This window comes from Vigna umbellata, chromosome 7, assembly GCF_029865625.1.
Source record: "Vigna umbellata cultivar VRB3 chromosome 7, Vumbellata_1.0, whole genome shotgun sequence".
NCBI lineage: Eukaryota > Viridiplantae > Streptophyta > Magnoliopsida > Fabales > Fabaceae > Vigna > Vigna umbellata.
The window spans coordinates 25,676,770-25,692,011 of NC_142171.1; the positions used below are offsets into that span (position 1 = coordinate 25,676,770).

Below are 15,242 nucleotides of genomic sequence, written 5' to 3' on the forward strand. Positions count from 1 at the left end.
AATCTATAAATACAAGTTTGAGGTAAGGAGATAGGTGATGACATTTATTGCGAATGGAAGATTTTCATGAACAACATCTAATTTTTCACACTCATCAAGTAATTCTGAAAAGGCTTTTTGCAAATCAACAGAATCACCATTATAGTTGGAAATACTTACTTGACTTCCATTGTCATTGTTTGCCATCAAACACAAGTTTGCTTCCTAATCAGAGTCTCTTAAGCTGGATGAGCTTGAATCATTGTCATCGCAAGCGATGTAAGCCTTCTTCTTTTTGTGATACCTCTTTTCTTTCTTGTCCTAACTTATTTTGTTATTTAGACAGTCGACTCTTACATGTCCCCTCTCACCATAGTTGTAACCCTTGTAGTTAGACGTCATAGCTTGATTTTCCTTTATCTCTTTTCAAAACTTACATTTACCCTTGGACTTCATGACCTTGGTAAATCTTTTAGTAATAAGACTCATGTTTTCATCCTCAAAGTCCTCATCCTTCTTCAGACTTTTTTTTGGAGATTTCAGATTTAAAGGCCAAAGTCTTCTTTTTGCCTTGATCTTCATCAATACTTAATTTACTCAACTCAAGCTCGTGCTCTCTTAATTTACCAAAGAGCCCCACCATTGACAATGAAGTAAAATCTGAAGACTCGAATATCATGGAAACCTCCGGTTGTCGAGTCTTGTTCAAAGATTTTAGTATTCTAACATTAAGTTCATCAATTTTGAAAGTTTTACCCAATCCAAAGAGGTGGTTGACGATGTGCGTGAATCGCTTTTGCACATCTATGATGGTTTCACCCTGTTACATCCATATTATCTCGTACTTCTATATCAAGGTGTTCTTTCTATCATGCTTCACCTCGTCACTTCCTTCATATGTGACATGAAGGACCTCCCACATCTCTTGAGCAGTCTTGCAAACATAAATCCTGTAAATATTCATCTAACACCAAAGTAGAGGCAATTATATTATGAGTTCTCACGACAAGTTGAGCTTGCCTGTTATCTTCATCAGTCCACTACAAGTAAGGCTTAACTTCATGCACATCATTCACAATAATAGTAAGGATAATGGGTTCATTTAAAACAGTTTCTCAAACACCTTTATCAATAGAATTCATAAATATTTAAATTTCCAGAAAGGATAATTATCACCTGTAAAAAGTGGGGATCTATTGATAGAAGCATCCTTAGCATAATTTTTTTATCTAGCCATTTTCATAAACTTTTTGAAAAACTATCAAAACAAGCTTTGATACCAATTGTTCGAAATATACGACGAAATGTTTGGAGTTTGACAACAACTAAGAGGGGCCTGAATTTTTTTCTGATAAAACTAGTTTTTTTTTAAATGGACTTCCCTTTAAAAACAACTTCACAGTGAAGAAAATCAAGACAAGTAAGAACAAGTAAATAAAAGATCATAAGAAAGAACAACTTGCACAAGTAAATTTTATATTAGTTCAGATAAAAAAGATCTTACGCCTAGTTGCTAATCTCTCTAAAAGAGGAATTAACTTATAACTAGAAATAAACCAACAATTTACAAAGTGAAGTAGAGTAGAGGTTGAGAAGTAAACCTCACTTGACTGACAAGAGAGTTACAACACCTCCTTTTGACACACATAAGGATGGACAAGCTAAACTTTGCTCAATAGATGTGTTACCACACTTAGACACACTAAGACCAACACTCCGTTCTACTTAGCACCAAGTTTCTCAACCTAACTTAAAACACAGAGAGTTCTGACAAAACACTTAGTTCTAAAGAAAGTTTTAAGATTTCATAACTTTAGAAGAGCTAAAAAATAAGCTATATATAGGCTCAATTTGAAAATAAGTCAAAAGCTCAAGAGTCTTCTTACAATTGTCATGGATAATCGATTATCCCAAGTGATAATCGATTATCTACGAACGTTTTCAAAGTATTTTTCCTGAGATAATTGATTATCTCAAGTGATAATTAATTATCTACAAGCCATTAAAGGAGTTGTTCTTCTAGAATAATCGATTATCCCAAGTGGTAATCGAGTGTTTTTTGAGCTCTCTTTGCCTTGTTGTAATCTTGACAAAAATAAGTCTAAAATACAAAAGTTAATCTAGAATAAAATTACAAATAGTTAAAAATAAAAGCTTTAATATGATAACAGTTTTGCTAATCTTCAATCCCAAGGTCAGCTTCATCATCAAAACTCTTTTGCCTCCAATTCAACCTTTGTTGCTAACAATAACAAAATATATCAACAATAGTTTTATAACACATTATTGATTAAATTTCTTTAAGAGATTATTCCTTTTTAATCTAATTTTGTGAAATTTTTTGTATATATATAAATTTGCGAGAGAATAGATTGGATATTATTTGATCGCTAAATATAAGTTTCATTTGTTAACTACGGATTACTGACAAAATTATTTCGTAGCTAAAAATATTAAATTTTTTTCGAGAAATTACTATCGTAACAACATACATTTATCAAATCATAGTTAATTAGCTTCAAATTAGCTACAATATTTTTTGTCGTTATTTAAAACGAGAAATTAGTGAGAAATATTTTTCCTCACTAATTTTCCTAGCTAATTACCAATTTTGTTGTAGTGGTAGTGGAAAAAATCCTCCCAAACTTGTAAAATTCTATGAGGAAGAACAATAAAATAAAATGCCAACAATAATCATAAAAAAAAAACAGCAATATTTTTAACGTGAAAAAGCCCTTCCAATGTGAGAAGTAAAAGTCCACAAGAACAAGCCAATAAATTAAACTCCACTAAAATCAAGCATAGGTACGACAAAGTCAAATCAAAAGCACAAACATATATTTATAATCAGTGAGTGTAATAATTCTCTCAAATATGAAGAACAAAGAAAATAAAAACCAAAATATAAAGCTACTCTAAAGAATTGAGATCTCTAACCTCAGACCTTGAATTGACGATCTCAAGGGTTAGAATAAACAACCTTACACCGCTAACATGCTATCAAAATTTTAGTCAAATCCAACGATGAACAAAGTAAGAATCATTGTTTTTTATAGTAAGTATGCAATAGAATTTCTACCAAAAAATTCTCTTTTTTCTCTCTCAAGATTATATTTTACATTATTTGGACATATTTTAACTTAAAAGATCCATTTCTCCTCAAATTAAATGGTGAAACAAAATGAATTTAATTAGGTTAAACTTTTTAGACTCGTAATTGGAAACTTCTAACTCAACATAACTTTGTAAGTAGATGATAACCAAGATTTTTTAAATTTATAAAAAGAAAATATTTTGTCTCGTAAACTTGTTATTTGTGGAATTGATAATAGAATTGATTTCAAATGGATTGAACATCTTTATTTTTTTTATTAGTTTGAGTTTTATTCTTAACAAGATTCAACTTTCTATGTTTTGTTGTATTTAAATTTTTATAAAAATTTGCTTTGTATTTTTTTACATAGGTTTAGTGTTATCCCTTCATGTTTATTTTTTTTATTTAATGTTTCATTTCAAGAAAATTATAGATGAATTATTGAGTGTCAACCGTCAATAATTAAAAAAGTTTGTCAGAAAGAACAAATCATTTATAAAGATAGAAATATGAATAAGTTTCGATGATGTGATCCTATTTTATTTTTAAAGAAAAATAAAGATTTGTAAGTATTGATTGACAGACATCGTACTCACGATGCGCAAATTTAGTCACGTGGATTGTGAGTACGAGGAAATATTAAAAATAAATATAAGTATTTTAATATTCAAGTCACATAAACTCATAATAAAATTTAAAAAAAGAAATATATTCTAATTAGCTCTAATAAATTAGACCTGAATTGATTAAGTCTATATATACTAATATAAATAGTAAGAAATAAAATGATTAATTTAATAAATATTAAAAATAAATTAAACTTGTGTAAACTAAATTTAAGTAATAGAAAATTAAAGTACACAAAATACTAGCTTTAATAAATATTAAAAAATAAATTTAACTTGATGAATTAAGTTTATATTAATTTCAATAAATGTTAAAAATAAATCAAACGTAGGTCAATTAGACTGATAAAAAAGTTAAACAAATAATTCTACTTTACTCTAAACTTAACATTAATAAATATAAAAATAAATTAAATAGACATTAATTAAAATATTTTATTTTGTTCTAATAGCTAGTTAATATAATTTTTAACTGAAACAATTATTAATAACTAATCGTTAATACTGTAACAATGCAAAACGTTTGGGACTTCCAATTTTAATTTTGGTTTAGCGGAATACTAAAAATTAGAGGAAGAGTAACCAAAAGGCTTGGAATCAAAGTCGAGGCAAATCAAAATTCAGATAAAGAACACACAAATAAAGGTCTAGAGTGATGAATCACAAAAACAATAACTGATGAAATTGTAAATATATTTAATTATAGTTTATATAGTTTTGTTATGAAATAGAAAATTTGTGTGGATGAGGTAAAATGATTTTTTTAGATAAAATAATTAAAACAATTGAAATTTAATAAATTTTGGAAAGTAATTCAAATGAATAAAATAAAATAATTTTAAATATTTTAAAAATTATAAAATTTTTATTACTTTTCATTCTACACATTGAGTGGAGCCAAATGAGTTTAGGTTAAAGACTCAATCAAATTGATTAAGACTAAAAACTTAGTCTTGCTTAGACTGAAAAAAGCACAACAAAGTTAAATTAGACTTAAAGTTCAATCAATACGAGTGGAATCGAACTTTAAGAAGAATTTGTATGAGTCAAAAGTTGAGATATATCTACCAACACTAATGAAAGGTCAAGAAAGATCATCGGATCAAAAATCTAATTAAGTGAGTCTAGGTCGAAAATCAAACCAAATCAATTTAAACTAAGGTCAAACCAAGTTGAACCCTAACCAAAAATCGACCCAAACGGAAGGTCAAACCAAGTCAGACTGAAACCTAAATTTGAGTTGAGTCAAACCAAAACCAAAAAAAAAATAGAGTGTAGACAAAAAAATTAAAACAAGTTGAACTAAGATTGAACGTCGACGACATAATTTAATGTCAACTAAGATTAATTTAGATATAAATGTTTTTTTCTTTACTTACCTAATTTAGTTAAAAATTATTTATTTTATATACACAATTATACCACCAAGAATTTATTAGTAATTTATTATATAATATATATTGAATATAAATTTTTCAGTGAAATTTAGTTCAAATTCGCTCACTTTCCTTTCATCCAACAATTCAAAAGAGCCTAACATTCTCGTATTCTTTTCTTTTTCTATCTTATCTTCTCCCTTCTCACTACTACCCCAGATCAAATGTAGGTCAGATAATAATAATGTTACATAGAAAAACATCATGTCATTCCTCCCAGCACGTACTCAAAAGCTGGACCAGGAGGTCTACCCTTTTGCAGCACGATTTTCATGCGTAAAATAGTCCCTACTAGGTTTTTCCGAAACACAGTATATCCATGCATCCTTCAAATATATCTATAAATATAAACTTAACATTTCTGCACAAAACACACACCACTCTCTCTCTCTCTACTAATTCTACATTATACCTTTGGAAGCCATTAATGGCTCGTTTGGTTTTCTTTGTGTTAATCTTTGCTGGGCAACTGATTGGTGGATTCAGTGCCCAAAAGCAGCCTCCGTCCAACAATGGAAAACTGATAACAATTCTGAGCATTGATGGTGGGGGTATCAAGGCCATCATTCCAGCAACAGTTCTTGATTACTTAGACAAGGCTCTTAAGGTTCATTATTATTGCTAATACTACGTAAGAATTTGAAATGGCGTGAATGAATGATGTTAACGAGGTTAATTTGAATTTTGTTGAGTTGCAGGCTAAGGATCCAAAAGCAGATTTAGCAGATTACTTTGATGTGATGGGAGGAACCAGCACTGGTTCAATCACAACAGCCATGTTAGCCACCCCAAGCCTTGACGATCCTACTCGTCCTGCTTATACTCCTGCACAGATAGTAGACTTCTACAAACTAAATGGCCCTCGTATATTCAACCCATCTAGGTACAATAATATCAATATTAGAGTTGTTAATGCAGATTAACTCTATCTATTTTGTCTTAATTCGTAATTAATGTGTCAATAATTAGATGGAACTGTCATAATAAAGTGAAACAACAATCTTAACATGCAGACCAGGAAACGGTCCCCTGTTCGACGGAGAGGGTTTACATGGCGCAGCTAGTGAAGCATTGAAGGAAACACGAGTTGGTGAAGCATTGACCAATCTTGTAATCCCAGCTTTCGATATCAAGAAACAAAAGCCATTTGTATTCTCAAGCTACAAGGTTATATGCAGCATATGCATATATTTCTTCCTACATTAAACTCCAAAAACGAATTAATATAATGTTTTTTCTGATGCAGCTTGAGAAGGTTCCCTACTTAAATGCCTTCTTGTCGGATATATGCATATCCACTTCAACTGCACCCACTCAGTTCCCACCTTACTATTTTGAGAATAATGGTGTTGAGTTCAATTTGGTTGATGGTGGTGAAGCAGCTGTGAATCCCGTAAGTTAATTTAGTAGATATAAGGTTATGATTTATCCTCCATGCATGCATATACCTATATAGATATACCATATGATGTATGTATGAAGTTTAAGAATGTTATGTTTAATATGAGCAGACACAAATAGCAGTGAGTGAAGTGCTACAGCAGAATGAGGATCCTGAAATTCTAGTGTTGTCTTTGGGGACTGGAGCAACAAAAATTGAGGAGACTTTTGATGCTGACCAGGCTGCCACATGGCCGAAACAAACATGGGCTGTTATTGATACCAATTTTCAAGGTCGTGCTTATACAGCAATCACTGAATACTATCTTTCTTCAATCTTCTCAGGTTTTCAATCTCGCAATACCTACCTTCGAGTCCAAGTAAATATTTCTTTTCATTACAACAAAATATTAAACTAATTACATTTAACTTTAACTAAATACTTTTTATTCCATATTCATAAAGTTTTGGATAATAAGTTGATGAATAAGGTAATGAATGGCAGGAATACGACTTGAATCCTGATCTCTCCGACCCAGTTAATGTTACAAAAGCAAGCTTGGACGGTCTTGAAGAGACTGGAAAACAACTGTTAAAGAAAAAAATGGTGACGTTTAATTTGGATACTTTTGATTTAGAAGAAGGCTTAGAAACATATGCTCAAGCTCTTGACAGGTGAAAAGAAAAAGAACAAATAACCTTTTAATTTATTTATTTATTATTTATAATTTTAATGGCTAAAACCTACAGTGATTGAGGCTTCAATTATGCTGTATTTTTCGATTCAATTATATATAATATCGAATTCTGTTTTGGTTTTATAATTTTGTGAAGGATTGCTGATATTTTGCATGGAGAAAGACAACGTCGTCGTAGAAGCAAATATATGGAAAAAGGAGGAAGACCATTTCTTGTAACCCTTGCTCAAGCAGATTGGGCATTCCAAAAGAACATACATATTTAATGTCAATTATATGACCTTGTTGTAATATCTATATAATAATACACTAGAACCATTAATAGTGTACCAAGCATTTTCCTATTATAAATAAAAAGGTTCCATGTTAATTTTAAGAAGTTCTTTATATATTTATTTAGCTTATGAGTCCCGATCTATCATTACATAATATGGAGATTGATTATATGTATATTTTACTTTGTTTGTATGACTTTGAGAGAATTCAATTATCTTATTTTATATTTTTTTTACTGATAAGAAAAAAAAAATGGAGACCTCATGTCACCTGAACTACTAATTGGTTATTGAAAAGTTGAAATGGTTACTTCCCATTTTAAAATCAAAATAAAAATAATATTATAAATTTATGTTTAATGTTCCTTTTCTGTAAACTCTTTTGATTTTGCAATATTACAAAAAATAAAAATATATCTTCGTTGCCATTGTTAGCTTATTTTATATCTTTAATTTTTATGATACGTACTAATAAAATTTTAATATTTAAGTGAAGACCAATATATATATATATATATATATATATATATATATATATATATATATATATATATATATATATATATATATATATATATATATATATATATACTAGAAAAATCAACTCATCATATTAGTAACAAATAGTACTATTTATAAATTAATCAATGATTATAAAGAACATTTTCAAACTTTTCAGGATAGTAATCGTTTATTCTTCTTCTTTAATTGAAATATAAAAAAATTTAACAGAGAATTCAACTTTCTTTCAACCAATTTCTTTTCAATTTAACTTCAGAGATTGACTCTTTAAAAAAAATTATAATTAGAAAAAATATTATTTAAATAATTGGAGCAACATAGTATTTAAATAAATTTTTTATTCATGTATAATATTTGGTAAAATAATTGAGATAATTGCAACCAAAATCATAAGACGAAGGAATCATAAAAATAACAAATTTAAAAAAAGATTTTTTGTTATAGTCACCATAATTTGTTTTAGAAAAATTATGAAAAATCATAAAATAAGACATATTTATGAAAATCAAATTTTGAGTTCAGGAGTCACTTACGCAAAAATAAGATATTAGTAATCTATTACATTTATCGAGAAAGCAGTATCTTTAATTAAATATATGAAGTTGATGTGGTTCTAAAAAATGTTTAATTTTCTCCAAAATAACACTCTAAAGAAACAAAAATATGTTTTTGGCCTAACAAGGATTCACCTTAAGGGTTACCTAGTTCATAAGAAACTGTTACAAAATTATTTTGGATTTGTTTTTTTTTGGAAGTGAATTCGACAAAGATTAACATTGCTCCTACATATCTTTATTTATGATGAAAAACTTAGGATCACGTAGTTCTCAATGAAAATATTGTTCGTTGAAAATGTTAATGTTTTTAGTTTTTGAAGATTTTATATTCTTTTAAGAATTTTGGCATATTTGTAAAAAATAAAGGTATTAACTATTAGGACATCACACGAGTATTCATACATTTGTACTCATACATTTTAAAATACTATTTAATTATTTAGAAAAAAAAATATTACGTATTAGTATGATGCGGACGAACGATCATACAAATACTCCTACCTTTAAAAACACAAAAAAAAATCATTTTTCGTTTTTAATTTTATAATCTTTTTATTATAAAAATAAAATAAGTCTTTAAAAATGAAATAAAATAAAAGTCTAAGATTTAAAATAACTCAAATAACACACCTTGAGCTACCTGTACTTTAGAATCTCCCATTTTTTATGTTCTTCTTGATTAGGTTGCCAAGCTCTCCAATTTGGTTGAGGATTTTCCTATTACAAAATAAGATACAAAATTAGAGATATAAATTAATAAATGTAGCCCAAAATAAAGGTATTTATAAAAGCAAAATAAAAGTGATGATTAAGTTACAAGTTAGAGAAAAATTGATTTTGTGAATAAAATGTGGCTTAGATAATGATAAAAATTAACATTTACAAGCAAGTTACCATCACAAGAACTTTTGTGACTTGTATTGTGGCATGGTTTTAAGAAAACTTAGACTTTATAGATACAAAGCACCTTGAGCTAAGAGAACAAACAAATAAAATCATGATATAACATAGATTTCTCTTTTACTCAAAACCAAATATACCCTTCCCAACTTATCTCCAAACTTTCGTTCATTAAACTCTTTTTTCTTTCTCTTTTTTTTTTCTTTCTTCTTCTTTCTTTTGTTGTTATTTCAATGCTCCCTTTTTACATGAACTCCCCCAAACTTGAACTTCTTCCCTAATCTTGAATTTTATCTCTTCTTAACTTAAGGTATGGTGGTCAAGAACTTTTAATTTAGCTCAAGGTTTCAAGAATGAGAAAACTTTCCTTTTTGGATAAATATTGTAGAAGAGGTAAAAGAAAAATATGACATTGATCATATGTAACATGCAAGTGAATGGTTCAAAGAGAGAAACGCAAGAAAAATCAATTGTGACTCCAAAGTGATAACATTCAACAAAAATTCTAAGCCACAATATCTCACAAGTTTACTCAAGGTTTCAAAATTTGTCAAACACAAGGTCATGAGTATTGATCACAATAAAAACAATGCATCCATCAAAGTTAGGATAAATAAGAGCAACCACAATTTATGCTTAACAAGCTCAATCAACATCATCTCAATCAAATTTTTAAAGAAAAACTCATAATAGTAAAAAGCAAGCATAAAAGATTTTCAATCAAATCAAACATACATATCATTCACTTAAGTCATTAAACCAAATGCAACAAAACTATCCACCGAACAAGTTAAAAAGAGTTCCACAATTAAAACTAGAATTAAAAAAAAATAAAGCATGAAATTAAAACTCAAGTCTATCCACAAAAAGAATCCTGCAAAAGAGTCTCCAGCTACAACTTAAGAAATATTTTCTCCACTCCCGTCAAAGTTATAGTCATCTTCCTCCTCATCAGGCTCAGTTACATCAATTGTTCGATGATGTCGGTCGAAAGGAGGGATGAAGACATTCACCCTTGTTAGCTGACAAAGATGACTGACTAAGGAAGGGTGTCGAACAAGAGGTTTTGTACCAGAAGCATGAGCGCACTAGCATATCTCCTTAGAATAAGTTAGCCTACATCCACATATTTCCCACAAATGATGTTGTATAGGATGAGAGGCCGACCCAAGGTGATGTTAGAGACATGAAAGCAAGCAGAGAGGTTAGCAAGAATCAACATTGTTTAAAACTTATTCACCGGGGTAAGAACAAATCTCTTGATATGGACAGACTATTGTTGTTTGCTTCTTTGAAAGGCACCCCTTGGTTGACAAACTACTCTCTCAATCTCTCCAAAATTAGCTTTTTCTTTAACTAATTGGGTATACTAACATATATTGTCGCCCATTTGCAAATTTGTGCCAGAAAAAGAGTTAATTGCCTCTACATCAAAAGGAACATGTTTCCTCTACGCATAACTCAATGGAGGCTCAACTTCATCAGAGTAAGTTCTTGCATTTGCATAAAATTTTTTTATTATTTCATTGTTGGTAGGGGAAGGGTAGGCTCCTAAGTTGTTCAACCTCTTTTGAGAAATTCCTGCATAAATTCCGATACCTCCCCAAGCTTCAAAGCTTTCGTTCTCTCCATAAGTAATCTTCAGTTTTGCACCAAAGCAAATTTCTTTTCATGTTCCTTGGTGAGGAAACGATGGGAGTAAAATCTCTTCTTCTTCTTTTGACCCCTTGAGGGCTAGCTAGTGGTTATTTTGATCCTTTTAAAACAAGAGGAAGATGCCATTATGTAAAAAAGACATTCAGAGCAAACGTAGTATTTCCAGGTAAGTAACTAGAGAAAGGTTTAACAAAATAAGTATACACACATATGTACACGAGTTAGAAAACAAGAAATATTCAAAATAAAATGCAAACACAGAAAAACATAAAAAATGGACAGCACAGAAGGGCCAGGGCCAATTTGCCCTAAGTCATTGGTGTTGAGCGCCTCAAACAGGCTGTTGAGCGTGCATCAAACAGAGGTTCTTTGGAACGTGAGTGTTGAGCGCCCTTACCATACCTTTGAGTGGTAGCGAAGCATAGGCTAGAAACCCAAGAGGAAAGGAGCAAAACAACCATTGACAACATAAAACAAGGAAAAATGCAGAAAACGATGATAAATCAACAATTGTCATTATTACCTAAAAGATAAAGAAGAGTTAAACAATCGTTGGCAAAGAAAAGTTGAAGGCAAAGGTGAAAATGACAAGCAAGGCCACTTGTATTTATATCCAAAAGGAAGCTCCCTATCAATCATCCTCAACCGTTGGATATCCAACAACTCTCAACATCAGACTTTGTGAATTCTGATTGTCGTAAGACTCGAAGTGCCATACGTCTTTACCTCAATGGTAATATTTGAAATTTTTGAAAATTGTTAACCACTTAATTGAATGGTCCAAAGGCTAACCAAACAAGTGACTAGGGTCGAGGCTACTTCATAAAAGATCGAAAGAAAGAAGCCCCATCTTATTGCAAACCCCTTCATCTGTCATGACAAGCTCAGACTTAGGAGGCATGTGTATCGTATGATCGTCCGATCAACAACAAACTAGACAGTCAATCGTTAGTCGGACTCCTCCACAAACCATCCTCGTGACCAGACAACCATAAAGACGAACTAAATGGTCAATTGACAGAGAGTTTAACTCTAATGCTGAATAACTTAAAGTAAAATGTGATTACCACCAATTAGATCGCAATTAGGCCATTGCTAAAAAAATGCCCACTCCAAAATCTATAAATATAGGTTTAAATTAAGGAGATAAGTGATTTTGCATTTACTATGACATTAATATTTGAATCGTTAAATGTTGAACCAACTTTAGCATTGAAGCATCTTTTATAGAGGTTTCTGAATGGACAAATAAATATAAAAAATTAGAAGCAAAGGATATCATTTGGATCCTTTAAATTATTATCTAAATGTTAGACGCTGACCTCGATCCTACACCTGAGATCCTATATCCAAAACAAAGTGTTATTATAATAATTTATAATAATAAATTAAAAATCATTCACTTTTATTTTAATGGTTTAATACATCATTTGGTCCATACTGTTATGGGTTTGGTTCAAAATGATCCTATCTTTTAAAAAGGTTCAATAAGGTCCCATAATTTGTTAAAAAATGTTCAATCCGGTTATTTTCATTCACGCCGTTAAAAATCTAACGGTGCAAGTGCCACCGTGGCCAAACCTGACTGAGCTATGAAATTTGATAAATACGTTGCAGTGTTAAATATTTTAAAAAATTAAAAATGACGTAATGTAGGTGACACATTACTTTTTGTTCCTTATTTTGATTACAAGAGAGACACTTGAAGTTGCAGTACGGCCACCGCCACCGTCACCACCTATTTCTTCCCAATCGACGGCAACACCTTCCACAACCCCAAAGTAGGGAAATTTATGCAAATTTGGATCTACTAAAAGATGAACTTTGTTGGACCTGTGGGAACAGAAATAATCTGGAACTGCTATAGTTCATTAGTAAGATTTCAGCAATGGTCTAAGGATTGAGGGAGGATTTGCAAGTACATCACTCTCCCATAACAATTTTGTAACGGTTCCACCAGATTGATTTTGTATACCCCTTCTAACCAAGAAAAGGTTTGAAAAACATGAACATCTTTTGTAATGTTCATTGACTTATTACTATTTATTTTGGAATGTAGTGTATCATGGATCTAGTTGCTTTATCAAATAATAAACCATTTTCTGCATAAAAACAGAAATATATCCTTTGAAGCCTTGCCTAGGGTCCATTTTCTTGAATATTTCAATTACACCAGTGTTTTTTAAATACCCACTATAGTGCTATCGCATGTGTTTATGCACACTCATAATTTATATTAATTCATGTATTTAATTCAATTAGGGATTTATTGTTCCAATAATTCCACGAGTTCAATACTATATTGGGTTTTAGTAACATTGAGAAGAAGTGATGATAAGCGGAATGGATTTATTTGCTATATAATGCTATTATTTTTATTTTTATTCTAATATTTTTATTCATATATATACCATACATATAAACTGTTATGTGACTTCTATCATATGTCTGCAATGTTATCTGCTGTATGACAATGCATTTCATGTAGACACTCAATCATTTTCTAGATCAGTATTGGTGAGAATTGCCTTCCACTGGAGATTCACCCTCCAAATACAAAAACACAAAGACGAAAATTGTTTCCACTGTTTTCTCTGGTCTACAAAGTAGTCACATGTCTAATCTTTTCCCTTTTTAAATAACTTATTCTTAATTTACTAATCATGTCTATAAATTCTAATGCACTAATCAATCGCTCAGAAACACTCTAATTGGTTTGTATATAATATAAGATGATAATATACACTCCCATATCTTCTTTTTTCTTTATATTGCATCTCTTTAACCCTTTAAGTTAAATTCAAAAGGAAAAGGGACTCTCACCACCACACTATGTCATCTATTATGCCATGATATTTTCCCTTTCTATGTTTCTCTTTTTGGTCATATTTGTTTACAAATGTGATTTCAAAGTATAACATTTATTAATAGAAAGATCTTTTGGTAGGTGCTCTTCCAACTGCCCTCATGAGGTTGGCAATCTCCAAAACCCTGGTTACTTTTGTGCCTCTCTTAGCCTATGCTGATGTCTTCCTCTCCTCAGCTTTTCTGTGATATTTTGCTATCTTATTTTGCATTTTCTCCTCAGATTAGGACCACTTACCTCATGCATGTACGCTGTTCCAATTTCACTTTGAAGGAATCACCACCCAACACTCAATAGAAAACCACTTGCAGCACAATGTTGAACCCAAAAATGGCCAAATTAGTCTTAGATAAGAGTAATTTTGCTTTAACCCACACTTAAACCTACCACCCAATTTACGTCAGTTTATTTTTTTAAAATATTTCCACCAATTCACTTCACAGTGCCACATAATCATCCAACACAACAACTCACTCAGATTTGGCCACAGTGGCATCTGCACCGTTATGTTTCTAACGACGTCCACGAAAAGGACCGAATTGAACACTTTTAAACAAAATATGGAGTCTTACTGAATTTTTTCAAAAGGTAGGACCATTTTGAATCAAACCCCAAAACTAGGGAATAAATGATGTATTAAACCTATTTTAATTGGTTGTCCCAATAAAAAATTGTGTTTTATTGAAAGAGATGGTATACTGTTTTAGACATTTTTCAAATTGCTATTATACATTTATGAATTAATGTTAATCATTGTGGGATATTGGTATAATGTATTTCTGATTTTATTATGATAAATATCTTTATACATAGTGATAATAATAAAAATAAGTTTCCTATAATAAAAATATTTTTATTAACGTGAAGCAAAATGAACTATTTTCGATCTCAATGCAGAAAATATTATTTCAAAACTTCCATATAAAATTAGATAACGAATAGATTATATTTATATTTTTTTTTTTATAAATAAACGCTTATATAGTAAGAGGGAGATTAATCATATATAAAATCTATTACAAAGGTTTTCGGATTCCTTTCTTTCTCTTAAATTAATCTTCTATATATAAGTGACAGACATTCTTTTTTTATGTTTAAGCCATTATTTATTTGCAAATTAAACGTAAGAATAACTACATGACGCTTTAATGTGCTGATTGAATTATGCACTATGTATAATTAAAATATGATTTTAATTAAAATTATATATTAAAAATGGTACGTTAATTATTTTTGTGATCATATGAATTAAT

General features: G+C 30.2%; 1 protein-coding gene across 1 annotated transcript; it reads left to right on the top strand.

The window, feature by feature from the left end:
- Window positions 1-5,562: 5,562 nt before the first annotated feature.
- On the top strand, window positions 5,563-7,479 carry LOC148195573 (patatin-17-like). The gene is made up of 7 exons (XM_088095245.1): window positions 5,563-5,742; window positions 5,834-6,018; window positions 6,149-6,302; window positions 6,382-6,528; window positions 6,647-6,895; window positions 7,021-7,190; window positions 7,350-7,479. The coding sequence occupies exons 1-7, from the start codon at window positions 5,563-5,565 to the stop codon at window positions 7,477-7,479; spliced, it is 1,215 nt and encodes a 404-aa protein (XP_087951371.1).
- The last annotated feature ends 7,763 nt before the right edge of the window (window positions 7,480-15,242 follow it).

Coding starts and splice junctions, on each gene's coding strand:
- LOC148195573 (XM_088095245.1), top strand. CDS start 5,563: ATGGCTCGTTTGGTTTTCTTTGTGTTAATCTTTGCTGGGCAACTGATT. Junction 6,896..7,020: donor ATACCTACCTTCGAGTCCAA/GTAAATATTTCT, acceptor AATGAATGGCAG/GAATACGACTTGAATCCTGA. Junction 7,191..7,349: donor TATGCTCAAGCTCTTGACAG/GTGAAAAGAAAA, acceptor AATTTTGTGAAG/GATTGCTGATATTTTGCATG.